The sequence below is a fragment of the Azolla caroliniana genome, unplaced genomic scaffold, assembly GCF_043228905.1.
Source record: "Azolla caroliniana isolate FFs.n. ecotype wild unplaced genomic scaffold, voAzoCaro1.0.p SCAF_7, whole genome shotgun sequence".
Taxonomy (NCBI): domain Eukaryota; kingdom Viridiplantae; phylum Streptophyta; class Polypodiopsida; order Salviniales; family Salviniaceae; genus Azolla; species Azolla caroliniana.
In genome coordinates this window covers 4401809-4416373 of record NW_028230442.1, presented here as the reverse complement: position 1 = coordinate 4416373, position 14565 = coordinate 4401809, and the positions used below count along the sequence as shown (strand labels likewise).

The window sequence follows — 14565 nt, the reverse complement described above, 5'->3', positions numbered from 1 at the left end:
ATGTTATGCTAAGTTTCTGACAAAACTATGGGTAGCTCGATTGACTCACGTCTAAAGTGAAGATTACTTCGTCCTCTTATGCACGAATACATATATAATGATTAAAGGTCACAAATGTACATTGTGAAATATTTGAACATTCATATGTTTTTGTAGCAATCATCAATCATATACATTCAAATCTTTCCATGTCAATAGTTTCAATTGCTTCCCTTTTACCGATGGCTTGCTTGCAAAGTTGCACACGCTCAAGGATTCACGCCACTACTCAAAAATGAAAACTCCATATCTGAATTTTGATCGACACTCTTTTGATGAGCATAAATATGTACTTGAAGCTCCGATACAAATGCCTAAAGATTATGTGCCTAACATTTCTCAATGATGTAAAGATTTGAAGATTATGTCTTCCTTTCCATATACAAACTTACTAAGTTGATTATTATGTCTGAAGTCTATCAACCACGCACTCATTCCACCATGCACAAACATACATACATGTACCACTCTACTCTCTAGCAACACACATCCATGCAGATAAACCTTTCAAGTAGTGAAGAATAGATATGTTGAATTTGTTGCTTTTATATCATAGCCCTTCATGTGTATATATAGAGAAATGGTGAAGTAAAAATTTGTTCTCTTACACACACAAGCAAATAGAATTCATTAGTTTTAAAATTACATGAATCCAAGTTTACGCATGAGATAAATGATGTGGTAAACTTGTTCTTGAATATGTGTAGGATATGGGATAAAAATTAATGGTTGTTTCTTCAAACTACACAATCAACAATAACATTTTGTTTAACAATTGAATGGTCATCATTTTCATTTTGTCGAGCTAGGAAGTTATCATCATCATTCAATCGAACTATTAAAGGATCATCATAGATTGGATAGTGTTCTTGCATCTTGTGAGAGGGCCCGAATCTCGATATTAAGTACCCAAAAGCCGGAACAGAAGCCACGTAGAGAACACAAATGCAAATGGGAGCAAAAACACACCAACCAATTACCTGAATAATAAGATATTTTCTATTACTAATAATTATAATTAATTAAATTCTTAATTAGTCCGTTATTGGCAAAATATCCTCACCTAGTTTGTCATTTACCAAAGTACCCAAAGTTTCCAAAAAACACTAGACTACCTATATATAGTAGTAAGTTTGGTACTTTGGGTATTCAAGTAAACACTTAAAAACTTCGGGGTATTCTGGTTGATGTTCCACAAGGTAGGGTTTATTTTGACATTTTTTTGCTCAAAACAAGATCAAAGAAGCTAACTTATAGAAACTAAACCTCACTATTCATTTTTCAATGAAACAACTCCAAAACACCCCCAAGTTTTTTTCATATCCCCTAATGCCCTTGGTCAACCCCGAAAGAGTAATTAGTTGGTCAATTTATCCCCTTTTTCTCAATTATATGTCCTATTAGAGCAAATGTATTGTCACTTCACCCCCTTTTCTCTTTTTGGGGTTGACCAAGGGCATCTTGAGAAATAATAGAAAATCAAGGGTATTTACGGAAAAATTAATAATGAAATTAGCTTCTTTAATCGTTTATTTTTTGGAAGCAAAAAAACACCAAAAGTAACTTGTTAACTTGTTGGGTATTTAGCCGGAAGCCTATATCTAGTACAAAACATCTGCTATTCCAGTAGATACCCCCGACAAGTTTTGGCCCTGATCTTCCAGTCAAACAAAATAGCAAAATCTCTCCTTAACCTCATTGGATAGTCACCATACCTCCCTCTCATTAATAAAACATTTCAAAAGCTTAAGAGGGCATTCTGGTAAATATCCAAAACAAGTTTGGGAGTATATTTTGGTAATTTGTTTTCCTTAAGAAAAAGGAAGGAAGATCAAAAGCACCTATATGGCCCAAGATAAAGTCATGATTAAATATATAATAAACTTTGTATGAGTCCTCTTACTGCATGCAATACACCGAACATGAGATCACGCGAGTGACGACCCTTTAAAGCTTCCCAGAGTCCACCGGGAGAGAATTCGAAATGGTTCCCACCCGTCAGCACCTCACCGACACGCACAAACGGCACCAACATCCTTTTAAAATGTATATTTTCATTCTCTAATTCAGCAAAACATTACGTAATTGAGTAACGAAAGACAATTTTCTCACCATCTTTTTGCTTCTATCATGATGCTTTGTCACACTGATCGTATGTTTTAAAATCCTTTAACAAGGAATGCCACACACCCTAGCTCAACTCAAGTCCATTGAAAAAAGTTTAACACCATATCTTCGATGAAATTATGTGATGAGACAATTATGACAAATCCTAGATTCACTTCTATTTATGAGGCATCACTATATCCATGAATCTATATCTCTATATATAGCCTTCCAACTATATTTTTTCAAATCACGAAGCATCATGGCACATTGTTTCTTTTTCAAAATCTATTCATGAACTATCCTTGCACATTACCCATTGAAATGGCATAGCCTCGTTCGAATTTATTGAGATAATACACCTGTATATTTGAATCTATCACAGCATATCATCAAACCTAACAATCTTACCATGAATCAAATCCTCTCACTGCTTGAATCCAAAATCCATTTACACACCATTTAATGCTACCTCAAGTCCAAATATAATGAGACACCCTAGATTCTATTCTATCACAAGATGTCACGAGACACTTATTGCATTTCAAAAATCCATTAAATAGTGACATAATGTAGCCTCTATTCTATCATAAATCATATAGACACGTCATTTAAAAATCCACTAGAAATCACTCACCCGAGCTCACACGGTGCCACCACAAAATTTGCGAGCATAAGTGTCGGAACGTGACAATTTGACTGTAATATCATCGCGGAAATCAGACAGAAAACAAGTGCTGCTCCTGGAGATGATGAGAGAAGAATGCAGTATTAGCATACATGAGATCATTGGCATAAAAAATGATAATGAGATGAAGATACAACACAAAGATAGAGCTTTTAAGATTCCGTCACAGATTAATCCAAAGGAAACTTTGTAAACCATATTTATGTTAGGCTGTAATTCCTATATAATGTTGCATCATATGGCCCACCTCACCACAATATGCCACTTTTGATTAATCTAGCTCTATGCTCTATCAATATTTACGTCTTGTTTCACTTGATCTCATTGTTTATGTTATTGATCAATTTCATTAGTGGGTTATTACTACTCTTTACCATGAATTTCTCGATGGCATAACCCCTGCTGAAGCGAACAGGAATTAATGGCATCGATATTTAGCATTGAATCAAAGGTCAATCAAAAGTAAACATATCCAATGGATCATTACTTCTATAGTTAAAAATTCTCATTTTGGACTCAAATTTGGCCTCATAAAATGTCATGCCATCAATATACTTCCACATCAGGAGATGGTACAGGACCCGATTGTATGGCCTGTCATTATGGAAAGATCTCAGAAAGAGGAATCCAGAACACTAAGGAGTGTTCGATTTGGAATTGTGTGAAAGTTCTGAACTTTTCTCCAAAAAGTAACTACAAAAGTTCCCCAATGTAAGTCTCTTTCTTGTTGGATGAGAGAGAATCATCCGAGAATATTCCAAATGCTTAGAAGGCAAAGATTGAGTCCAAAATTTGCCTCTGAACAATCTGGCTAGTTTATGTTGATGCATTCTACTGAGCATGCCATTTCAGTAGGGTTCTTCATTTGCTTATTAATGCTACATTCATTAATCCTTTGTAGGAAATGTACCAAATATGATGAAGTGCATACCCAAAACAGATATCTCAAAAGAACACTGTAAAATTGTAGTAGCACTATCATCTTTAAACAATAGACTATGAATCCAAGATCGACATTTTTGATGGGATATTACTCTTTTAAGAGTGAATGCAATCCTTTATTTAGTTGTGAGATTCATATTAGAAGAAAATAAGTGCATGTAAGGTCACAGGAGCTCTACCAAAACGGATGAAAATAATCTTGCCCCTATATTCCACATCTACTCTCTCAAAAAATGAAATGAAATACCATTCTTTTATGAGAGAATATAATGATACTTTAAAGCTAATATAAAGATAAATAAGATAAATGGGCTTACCCCATATGGGAAACAACCCAAAAGTGATGCCTAATGCCATTGAGAATGAAAGAAGCTTTGGTTCAAGGCCTCTGTAAAAGAAAAACATTGAAGAATCTATCATTAACAACTTTTATTAAGTTGAAGAGACAAATAGCCACGGAACTAAAATAAAAGCTTATCCTTTGGAAAACTCTGTCATGACCAATTTGCCATTACATTGAAGAGAAAATACTCATGGAATTTAAAAACAATTTAAAGTTTTTCCATTGAAAAACTCTATCGTCACAAAATTTGCCTTAAAAAAACCATGGAACCAATTTGCCTTTAAATTGAGGAAATGACTGTGGAAGTAAGCTTATCCGTCAATAAAATCTATCATCAGCAAGTTTGTCCTTTAAATTGAAGAGAAAGTACTGTAGCCATGGAAGCAAACAAACAATCTTATCCATTGAGAAAACTCTTTATCATTGCCAGTATCTCATCAAATTGAAGAGAAAAAACATGGAATGAAAGTAAAGAAATATATCTTATTTCTTGAAAAAAACTCTACTATCAGTACCATTAATATCACCTGTAAGTCGAAGAAAGTTAAAGAGAAAAATAGCTGTGGAACTAAACATTGAATAGCTCTATACATTATAAAAGTTTCCTATAAAATTAAGAGCTAATATGCATGGAAATCAGTTTTAAAGTAAATCGAAGAAATTAAAACATTGAAATCAAATATTCATTGACTTAAATCTTTAAGAAAAAAACAAAATGAGGAGAGTATCGCCTGCTAAGAATGATGAAGAAAGGATCTACAACTTTCGAATGGCCCCATCTAACAATCCAAGTTTTTTCCCATCCACCTGGGCTTTCTTGCGTTCTCTTTGTCATCGATGTCTTCTTCTTGACAAGGACAATGTCATGTTTGAGCTTCACCGAGAGCTGAGGGAGTAAAAATTTCTCTGTTTCGTTGCTGTTGTTGTGGTTGAAGTTGAAATTGAGGCCGTGTTCGTCATCATCATGATTTCCTGTTAGAAGGGGTTCTGAAGAAGCCATAGCTAAACCTTCTTCATAAAAACTTATCCAATTGATAAAAATCTCACATTCAGATCTTAGCTATCAAATTCGTTGACAGAAATTTGCCATGGAATTGCAGAACAGTTTCTATAAATGATTGGAAGAAAAAGGATGTACAAAAACACATACACATATACATCCAGAGACTTTTGCTCTGTTTACTGGATCAGAGCAGAGTGGTTTTGTGAAATCACAAGAAATACCCTTCCAGATATTTTTCTTAAAATAACAAAACTAACCCCCTCTCTCTCTCTCTCCTTGGTAAAAGCACACAATTATATTTAGCAATGGGCACGGTTTTGGCTCGAACCGTTAAGCCATGGTTTATTGGTTCCAAAAATTTTTAATGGTTTGGTTTGGTTTGGATTTTTGATAAACACTTCGGTTCGGTTCTAAAACTCGGGTTTATAGGTTTTTGGTTAACTTTTTTTTTACCTTAGTAGTTTATTGATTTAATGGTTTAATTAATGGTTATTTATTTAATCAATTAATTTAACTTACAGTTCGGTTCGGTTCTAAAACTTGGGTTTATAGGTTTTTGGTTAACTTTTCTTTACCTTAATAGTTTATTGATTTAATGGTTTAATTAATTAATTAATTAAACTTACAATTCAGTTCGGTTCTAAAACTCGGGTTTATAGGTTTTTGGTTAACTTTTTTTTACCTTAATAGTTTATTGATTTAATGGTTTAATTAATGGTAAAAGCACACAATTATATTTAGCAATGGGCACGGTTTTGGCTCGAACCGTTAAGCCATGGTTTATTGGTTCCAAAAAATTTTAATGGTTTGGTTTGGTTTGGATTTTTGATAAACGCTTCGGTTCGGTTCTAAAACTCGGGTTTATAGGTTTTTGGTTAACTTTTTTTTTACCTTAGTAGTTTATTGATTTAATGGTTTAATTAATGGTTATTTATTTAATTAATTAATTTAACTTACAGTTCGGTTCGGTTCTAAAACTTGGGTTTATAGGTTTTTGGTTAACTTTTCTTTACCTTAATAGTTTATTGATTTAATGGTTTAATTAATGGTTAATTAATTAATTAATTAATTAAACTTACAATTCAGTTCGGTTCTAAAACTCGGGTTTATAGGTTTTTGGTTAACTTTTTTTTACCTTAATAGTTTATTGATTTAATGGTTTAATTAATGGTAAAAGCACACAATTATATTTAGCAATGGGCACGGTTTTGGCTCGAACCGTTAAGCCATGGTTTATTGGTTCCAAAAAATTTTAATGGTTTGGTTTGGTTTGGATTTTTGATAAACGCTTCGGTTCGGTTCTAAAACTCGGGTTTATAGGTTTTTGGTTAACTTTTTTTTTACCTTAGTAGTTTATTGATTTAATGGTTTAATTAATGGTTATTTATTTATTTAATTAATTTAACTTACAGTTCAGTTCGGTTCTAAAACTTGGGTTTATAGGTTTTTGGTTAACTTTTCTTTACCTTAATAGTTTATTGATTTAATGGTTTAATTAATGGTTATTTATTTATTTAATTAATTTAACTTACAGTTCAGTTCGGTTCTAAAACTTGGGTTTATAGGTTTTTGGTTAACTTTTCTTTACCTTAATAGTTTATTGATTTAATGGTTTAATTAATGGTTATTTATTTAATTAATTAATTTAACTTACGGTTCGGTTCAGTTCTAAAACTCGAGTTTATAGCTTTGGTTTGAAAGTTTATAGGTTTTTGGTTAAATTTTTTTTACCTCAATAATTTATTGATTTAATGGTTTAATTAATGGTTATTTATTTATTTATTTAAACTTAAATGTTTGTTTTATTTAATGGTTCAATTAAAGTTTCTTTTATTGATTTAATAAATTTAACTTAAATGCTTATTTAATTTAATGTATTTTTATTTAATTAATTTGATTTAAGTGATTAGGTTTAAATTTTTTATTAAACAGTTTGGTTTGGTTTTAACTTTTCCCTAAACGGTTTGGTTTTAAATGGTTTGGTTTGAATATTGAGAGTTCATAAATGGTTTGGTTTGGTTTTTGTTTTAAATAAACGATTTGGTTTTGGTTTGCTTTGGTTTCTTTGCCTTGAAACCGAACTAAACCGCGCCCATCGCTAATTATATTAATTGTATGTAAAATTTACTTAGTTACGACACTTGTAGTCTCCTCTACTTATCATATGCCTATGTTGTAGGGAGAGGGACGCTCTGTAATGCTATTAAAAAACTGAATATGCATTTGAGGAAATGATCCCCACATGCTCTAACATCCAAAATTTCCACATGAGAATACCTTTCAGCTTCTTCATATAGGCTTTCACCCCATGTCTATTGTCAAACATGAAAGCATTATGCATATTCCAATTGTGTTGTAGACCCCAATAACGTAAAAGTTGGAATAATATCTCCATCTCATCATTTGAACCATTTTGAACATATTGAGAAAAAACCCCATTGCTGAGGTCTCAAACAACAACGGGTTAAAACTTGCCAAATGTCCGATAAGTACTTCCAAATGGTACACGCTATAAAACATTTAATGAACCTATGTGTACTATCCTCCAATGGAACAATTCAAAAGAAAAAAGTGTCGGACCCTAGTCCTTGTCTCTTTAAGGCCGAACCTAATGGGAGACCACCAATCATGACTCTTCATATGAATACCTTTGCACGAAATGGTAGATGGGAATGCCCACCACGTTGTAATATTTTCCACCACCCTGCATCTGACTTACATACATTCCACAACTTCGTTGCTTTAGGAGATCAAGATAATGATGCCATCGCATGATGATACAATATATTTGTAGTGACCTGTAACAAGCGTGTACTATCTTGTAACTGCCAATCCACCCAAGCTGCAAACTTTGTTTTCACTGGCAAAGATCCTTACAACAATGGTATATCTTGTAATTTCTCCCAAATAAATCCATAATTTGGGGGAATACATAACCATCGCTTGGCATCTTCAAAATCCGACAACCTTTGAGATCCATTATCAACCACATCTTCCAAATGTACAATCCCCAATCGAAATAAACGATTGAATTGAGATCTCAACTTCTCTTTCCCATGCCAAAACAACACTCGAAAAGAAACAAGCAATTCATTTTGTAATGAATTACAATATTCTCGATCACTTGATGGTCCCTATTCAAAAAGAGATAATGCATCTTGCCACGATCTTACCAAATGTTGTCCACATACAAAATTTTGAATCTTTAGAGGAATACTTCCTTTGAGTAATGACCACTAGGATGCTTGAATCTTTGTTTTCCCGTGCACCAATCCTTCATGCTCAATAAAATATTGCATCATAGATATCCACGGTTAATCTTGTTGACATATATCTCATAATAGTGCAAATCTATGAGCCATCAAATGCCTTTTTCTTTTTCTTCTTCTTCTTCTTATTGTGCCATCTTGTTAGATGAAGATTGTTGCCAACTTGATGCTTGTTTATTCCTCTAGTGATATCTAGGGAGGTTGTACCCACTTGTAAACTGAGTTATAATGCAAGTTCTGGTACCCTAAGGGTCTCGTGGTTTTTCCCTAATTGGGGTTTTCACGTAAAAAAAAGACTTATGAATTCAGTTGCTAATATTTATTTTTTGTGGCATTGGCTATTACTTCCTATCAACTTGCCCATCCAATCTTGGAGAGTCAAATAAGATTATTCAACAAGCATTGAAACTGTCCAAATCTCTTCAAAATATCCTCATCTCTCTCTCTCTCTCTCTCTCTCTCTCTCTCTCTCTATATATATATATATATATATATTTCAATGTGTCTCTCATACCCTTACAAGTAGCAAGAATGTAGTCCAATAAAAAGCTAACAATAAATTCACTATTTTGTTGGAAGTATCGAGAAACATACCCCTCCTACTATTGCATTATGAAAAAACAATATCAATAAGAACCTCGAGTTAAAGCAAAATTCGGAAGTTGACATCCAGAGAGAGCCTAGATGGATAAAAGTAAGGTAACAACTTACCACTATGGTAAGCTAATTATGATAAAAGTTTAACAATTTACCACTAGGGTAAGGTAATTATGATAAAAAGAGAGAGAGACAATGCTTGTAGAGTAAGGTTGTGCAATGGAGGGCGAAAGGTCGTGGGTTTCAACCCCCTACGATCCATAGTAGCATCTAATGAATTAAGAGATATGTATGAAGTAATAGAGAGGAGACAAAATTAGGGTACATAGTGCTTGTAGTGTAATAAGCTACCACTAGGGTAAGCTAATTACAATTAAAAAAGAGAGACACGGTGCTTGTGGTGCAGCAATTTGCCACTAGGGCAAGCTAATTACGATAGAGAGATAAATAGATAGATTATATTATCATCTTCGGAGGTCAAATATGAGGTGAGAAAATTAGGGTACGTAGTGCTTGTAGTGTAACAAGTTACACTAGGTTACACTAGGGTAAGCTAATTACAATAAAAAGAGAGAGATACAATGCATGTTGTGTAACAATTTATCACTAGATTAAGCTAATTATGAAATAGATATAGATATAGATATAGATATAGATAGATAGATAGATAGATTGAGAGAGAGCTTAGATAGATGTAGCTCAATTGATAAGGTTGCCTAATGGAGACCAAAAGGTTGTTGGTTTAACCCTTACATTCCACAATGGCATCTAGTAAATTAAGAGATATCCCTAGAGTAATAGAGAGGTGAGAAAACTAGGTTTCAAACCCAAGACCTAGTACTATTTATGCAACAACATACCACTAAGGTTTCGATCTTTTTAAACGTTCAAGGGAGAGACCGATTGCGATCTATGGGACATGAGAGAGAGAGAGAGAGAGAGAGAGAGAGAGAGAGAGTGTGTGTGTGTGTGTGTGTGTGTGACTGAGACTTAGTTCTCCAGCTTTTCACCTTGGACAATTGACTCGTTCACCCCGTCGGTGGTCACAGTACATTCGTTACTGTAAAAATCATGAGTTGAATGATCATCAGATAAGTTAAGTTGCTCAACATAAAATCCATTGATTATGGCCTCCGCATTCTAAGATCGAACAATATATCACACCCTGCTCGAAAACCTTGATATGCATTACCGAAACATGGTTCGATAGTGCAATAGTGTTAATAGGGTATTGTATTACATCCCCCCCCCCCCCCCCATTTTAAAAAAAAACAACTTTGTTCGCCCAATGGGTACATTTGATACTTCAAAAATGAGTAAGCACTTTCAAGATTTCAAGTTTTGGAGAGGTATTTTGGAGATTTACCCTAGACAATGTATTTGTTCTACATGTAATGTAACAAACCATATTAATACATAGATCTATATACTTAGATAAACATCCATATTTATGGTTGATTGGAGTACCTCGAACATATAAGCAATATGCGCCACATAGGCTCAAGCCCATAAAGACCAAATCAATTGGCCATATTGGAAGGGATTATTTTTTCCTTTCTTTAAACCCACTAACATACATTGCACGCATATACTTACATAATGTGTCATATGTGGAACAATGATACACGTTATGATCACAACTTACTAGTGTCTAGGCACACCATGGGACATTGCAACAATCGCAATATTCATGAACGAATAGCCAAATTTAAAAATAAATAAATGTACGAACACATCATAGTTTAGTTGTATACCTTGGGCTTTGCAACCTAATATCATGGGTGGTGACTTAATCAATGAGTTCATGTTGCATGTCGTATGAAAAACCACATCATGTTTTCAATTTGGGTCATACACATAAATTGTTTTCTCTTAAAAAGGCTTTACATGTGCACTCGCCAAAACAAAGAATCTTTATGTTTTTTAAGTTTGAGATCGTGCACAGTAACCAATTTCTCCCAACCAAGTGGCTTTACAAATCTACTTTCTAAGGTTGAAAACAATGTGCTTGCTAATAAGAACATGATAGTACGTGTATGAAAGAGACTATAGACAACCCCTGTGGCTTTATCGAACTCCTAAATTTCAATATATCTATATGTATAATATACCATCGCGTATAAATTTAAATCAACAAGCTCCAACCTTTAACATTTTAGAAAGACAGTAGTTGTTAACATGTTGTCGGGATCATTTCATCATGACACATACTAGGTTCCATAAAAGATTTGCTCCTTCAACAACTTGCTTACTATAAAGATGTATATGCTAAATAAGAATATGTAAACTAAACACAATACACATTGAAACTTCATACTTATCGTCACACTTTGGCCATCAATGTTTCGAAAGATTAAACAAGGATGTCTTGCTACAACAAGATGATTTAGATTTTCATAATTCCATAAAACTTTGGTGTTCAATGATTTTAAGGGTGTTGTTGCAAGAATTCCCATGTGCGTGTGAAATGTAGAATGAGACTATTGAGGACCTAAACCAAGGAAGATGGCTTTGTGAATATAACATATAGGGTTACAAGAGTGAATAGATGCATCAACGCTCCTTCATGCTTCGTTAAATCACACTTTTTGTCTTGATTTGAGTTAGATCACTTATAAGCATGCTTCTTGTTTTGATTTGAGTTGGATCACTTATAAACATGCACTCTCTGTGGGGGATAATGTGTTTGTCTTTGATGATTGAGTGTGCTAGATAATGTAACTGTACATAAGTTCTATGAGAGCAATCATACACCTACATCAAATTGAATTGGTGCAATGGTTGTGAATGTGTGCAAATGTCTATGTCCCTTTGATGATTGAGTGTTCTAGATAATGTAACTGTACATAAGTTCTATGACAGCAATCATATACCTACATGAAATTGAAGTGGTGCAATGATTGTGAATGTGTGCAAATGTCTATGTCCCTTTGTTATAAACAGGAATGTGAAGTTGTATATGTGGGCTCTTGTGGATACATAAGTTCTATGAGAGCAATCATATACCTACATGAAATTGAAGTGGTGCAATGGTTGTGAATGTGTGCAAATGTCTATGTCCCTTTGTTATAAACAGGAATGTGAAGTTGTATATGTGGGCTCTTGTGGATATAATTGAGTGTGAGTGCACATGCAAATGTGCATTAACCGTATGTTTCTATGTATGTGTAAATGTGCAAGTATTATCGATGTGCTTATGTGCATGAAACAAGTTGTATATGTGAAGGGGCAACAAAGGTATGTGTGTAATTATTTATTTATTACACTGAATCAGGACAAATCCTAAATATGAACACCTAACTAACAAGATACTTTGGCACTCAATGATTACATACAAGTTTTGACCCTTAACATTTCGAAAATATTCTTCATTTTTAGGAGGCAGCATATCTAGTATTACCTCCACTTTAGCTTCACCCATTCAAATGCCTTCTTTCAAGTTTCAACACTGCATATCCAAGGATCAGATCATGTTTAACCCCCCAAAAAACATTGAAGTGGGTTGAACTAAAGTCTAAGCATTTCATGAAGAAGTTTATACTTGTATATCATTTATTAGAATGGATAGAATAAAGGCTTCAAATTCCTCAACCTTCAACATTTGCAACATTGCTAAAATATGAGCATGTAATAAAGCGTTGATCACTTAGACAGAAGATACTTAGTCCATCAGAATAGATACAATATCAGAATAAATCTGATGGCAAAATATCTTATATGATTTAGATTAGCCATGCTTACAAAGTCTATACAATCTTTAAGCTTCAACATTTTGAATGTCAAAGCTTTCAATCATCCAAACAAAATACTTCAACCATTAGAACTAATGGATTGCCAACTATATTATAGTTTATGATTTAACACATAACTCCAAAGTCACCCTACCCCACATGCTCAAGAGATGAGATTGATGAACGATGGCCATAACATAAACAGGCCCTTAATTCACACTGCTTTTTCTGTTTTTGATTTCGACACCTGAAGTTGTTTTCCATCAGAGCATATTTTCATTGACGATTTGTTCTTTGATAAAGCTTGATAACAATCAAAACACATATCTCAAAGACGAGGTTGCCATTTCAACTCTAGCTCTACTTGACCCCTCTCCACATTCTTTAGTTTGAGACATACTTCTTGCACAACATGGCCATTTTTTACCTTAATCACACTATCTTTCACAAAACCATTTTCCTTTGTTGCAACGATCTTGCGAATGTTCATTCCTTCATGCGACCCTTGCAAGTCTTTCTTTAGCTTCACAGCAGCTATCAACGGACGGAGATCTACTATACCATCTCCCATGTTATCATCGGCTGTGAACATATCCTTGTCAAATACAAACTGCAAGTGTAGAGAAATCCATGAAGTAAGATTCCAAACTACAAAGGATGGAGAAATCAAGACATATTGAGTAATACCCACGTTATAAGTAAGAAACAAGGAGTTGAAACCTATGTTTAAGTTCAAGTGGTACATACATTGTAATAATCAAGCCACTGAAGAATTGTGGACATAAAAAAATGATCCTATTAAACACCTTTGAGACAAAACAAGCGAGAGAGTTGACTGAATAATATAAATTTTGTACATATAAAAAAAAATGCCACTTACAAGCTTTAGAGGCACTGGAGGATCTGGAACAGCTAGAGTGAGCTCTTCATTCCAATTTGGATTCAGATCATTTTTTATCACTCGCGTCTTCACTTCCTACATACAATAAGACACAAGATAAAGAAGACAATACCACCAACATACCATCAACACATCCTCAATCAACATTATGCCCCCCCATTCACAGAGTTTTTCATTGTTCCTTAATCGAGAGCGGAGATCCAAGATGAGATTTACTTTTTGGTGCGTATGAAGACTGTAAATCCACATATGAAGATAGAAACCATATGTCTTGAGAAGTTTCAAGAAAATCACAATTAATTCATTGATCGAAACAAAGTTCGAAGCAATCAATTCAAAACCACCAATCAGGCAAGATTTTGTATGCCAATTCATCCAAGCAAGCAAACAAACAGTGGAGCGAATCAAAACAATTCTTTTTAAGCTGATCTCTTTCATATTTCAAACAGGACACTATATTTAGACGGATCAAATAGTTAGCTAGACAAAACCTCTCAAGAGATCCAAAACCATAGATTCTTAGTAGGACGGACGAAAGAAGAAGGAGACGCGAGAATTTACATGTTCACCGACGTGGAGCTTGACATAGGGATCGCTGGTGAAGAGATCTCGAACGGCAAGATCCACGCCTTTGATCACCCGCACTTTGAGAACGCCTTGGAAATCCATGCCCATGGCCGGTGGTGTCCTTTGGTGCCTTCTCCTCCTCGGCAGATGAAAGCTATGGAGGCGGAGGCGATAGATGCAGGAGGAGGAGGAAATGGCGGCCAGATTCGACAGAGAAAGAAGAAGATGGAGAAGAAGGAGAAGGAGAAGGAGAAGGAATTTCAGCAGGAACTTGGGATCGAGAAAGGAATGAAGAGAAAGCAGAGTTTTTAAAAAAAAACCACAAAAAAAAAGGAGAAGACTGGGATTCGAACCCGCGTCGATGTGACTCTCTCTTCTT

At 34.3% G+C, this 14565-nt stretch overlaps 2 protein-coding genes across 2 annotated transcripts; both read right to left on the bottom strand.

The window, feature by feature from the left end:
* Positions 1-623: 623 nt before the first annotated feature.
* On the bottom strand, positions 624-5277 carry LOC147861619 (uncharacterized). The gene is made up of 5 exons (XM_087322716.1): positions 4850-5277; positions 4093-4163; positions 2783-2888; positions 1943-2075; positions 624-1019 (listed from the first exon to the last, which is right to left on the bottom strand). The coding sequence occupies exons 1-5, from the start codon at positions 5116-5118 to the stop codon at positions 777-779; spliced, it is 822 nt and encodes a 273-aa protein (XP_087178842.1). The 5' UTR covers positions 5119-5277; the 3' UTR covers positions 624-776.
* Positions 5278-12937: 7660 nt separating this feature from the next.
* LOC147861618 (GTPase activating protein 1-like) lies at positions 12938-14448 on the bottom strand. The gene is made up of 3 exons (XM_087323028.1): positions 14181-14448; positions 13599-13694; positions 12938-13328 (listed from the first exon to the last, which is right to left on the bottom strand). The coding sequence occupies exons 1-3, from the start codon at positions 14292-14294 to the stop codon at positions 13047-13049; spliced, it is 492 nt and encodes a 163-aa protein (XP_087179154.1). The 5' UTR covers positions 14295-14448; the 3' UTR covers positions 12938-13046.
* Between the last annotated feature and the right edge of the window lie 117 nt (positions 14449-14565).

Excerpts from the sequence above, each read along its gene's own strand:
- LOC147861619 (XM_087322716.1), bottom strand. The coding sequence starts at position 5,118 with ATGGCTTCTTCAGAACCCCTTCTAACAGGAAATCATGATGATGACGAA. Across the intron at positions 4,164-4,849 it reads TTCTTCATCATTCTTAGCAG|AGGCCTTGAACCAAAGCTTC; the intron begins GCGATACTCTCC and ends TTTCTTTTACAG. Across the intron at positions 1,020-1,942 it reads TGTTCGGTGTATTGCATGCA|GTAATTGGTTGGTGTGTTTT; the intron begins GTAAGAGGACTC and ends CTTATTATTCAG.
- LOC147861618 (XM_087323028.1), bottom strand. The coding sequence starts at position 14,294 with ATGGGCATGGATTTCCAAGGCGTTCTCAAAGTGCGGGTGATCAAAGGC. Across the intron at positions 13,695-14,180 it reads AGCTCCACGTCGGTGAACAT|GAAGTGAAGACGCGAGTGAT; the intron begins GTAAATTCTCGC and ends TATTGTATGTAG. Across the intron at positions 13,329-13,598 it reads CTCCAGTGCCTCTAAAGCTT|TTTGTATTTGACAAGGATAT; the intron begins GTAAGTGGCATT and ends CTACACTTGCAG.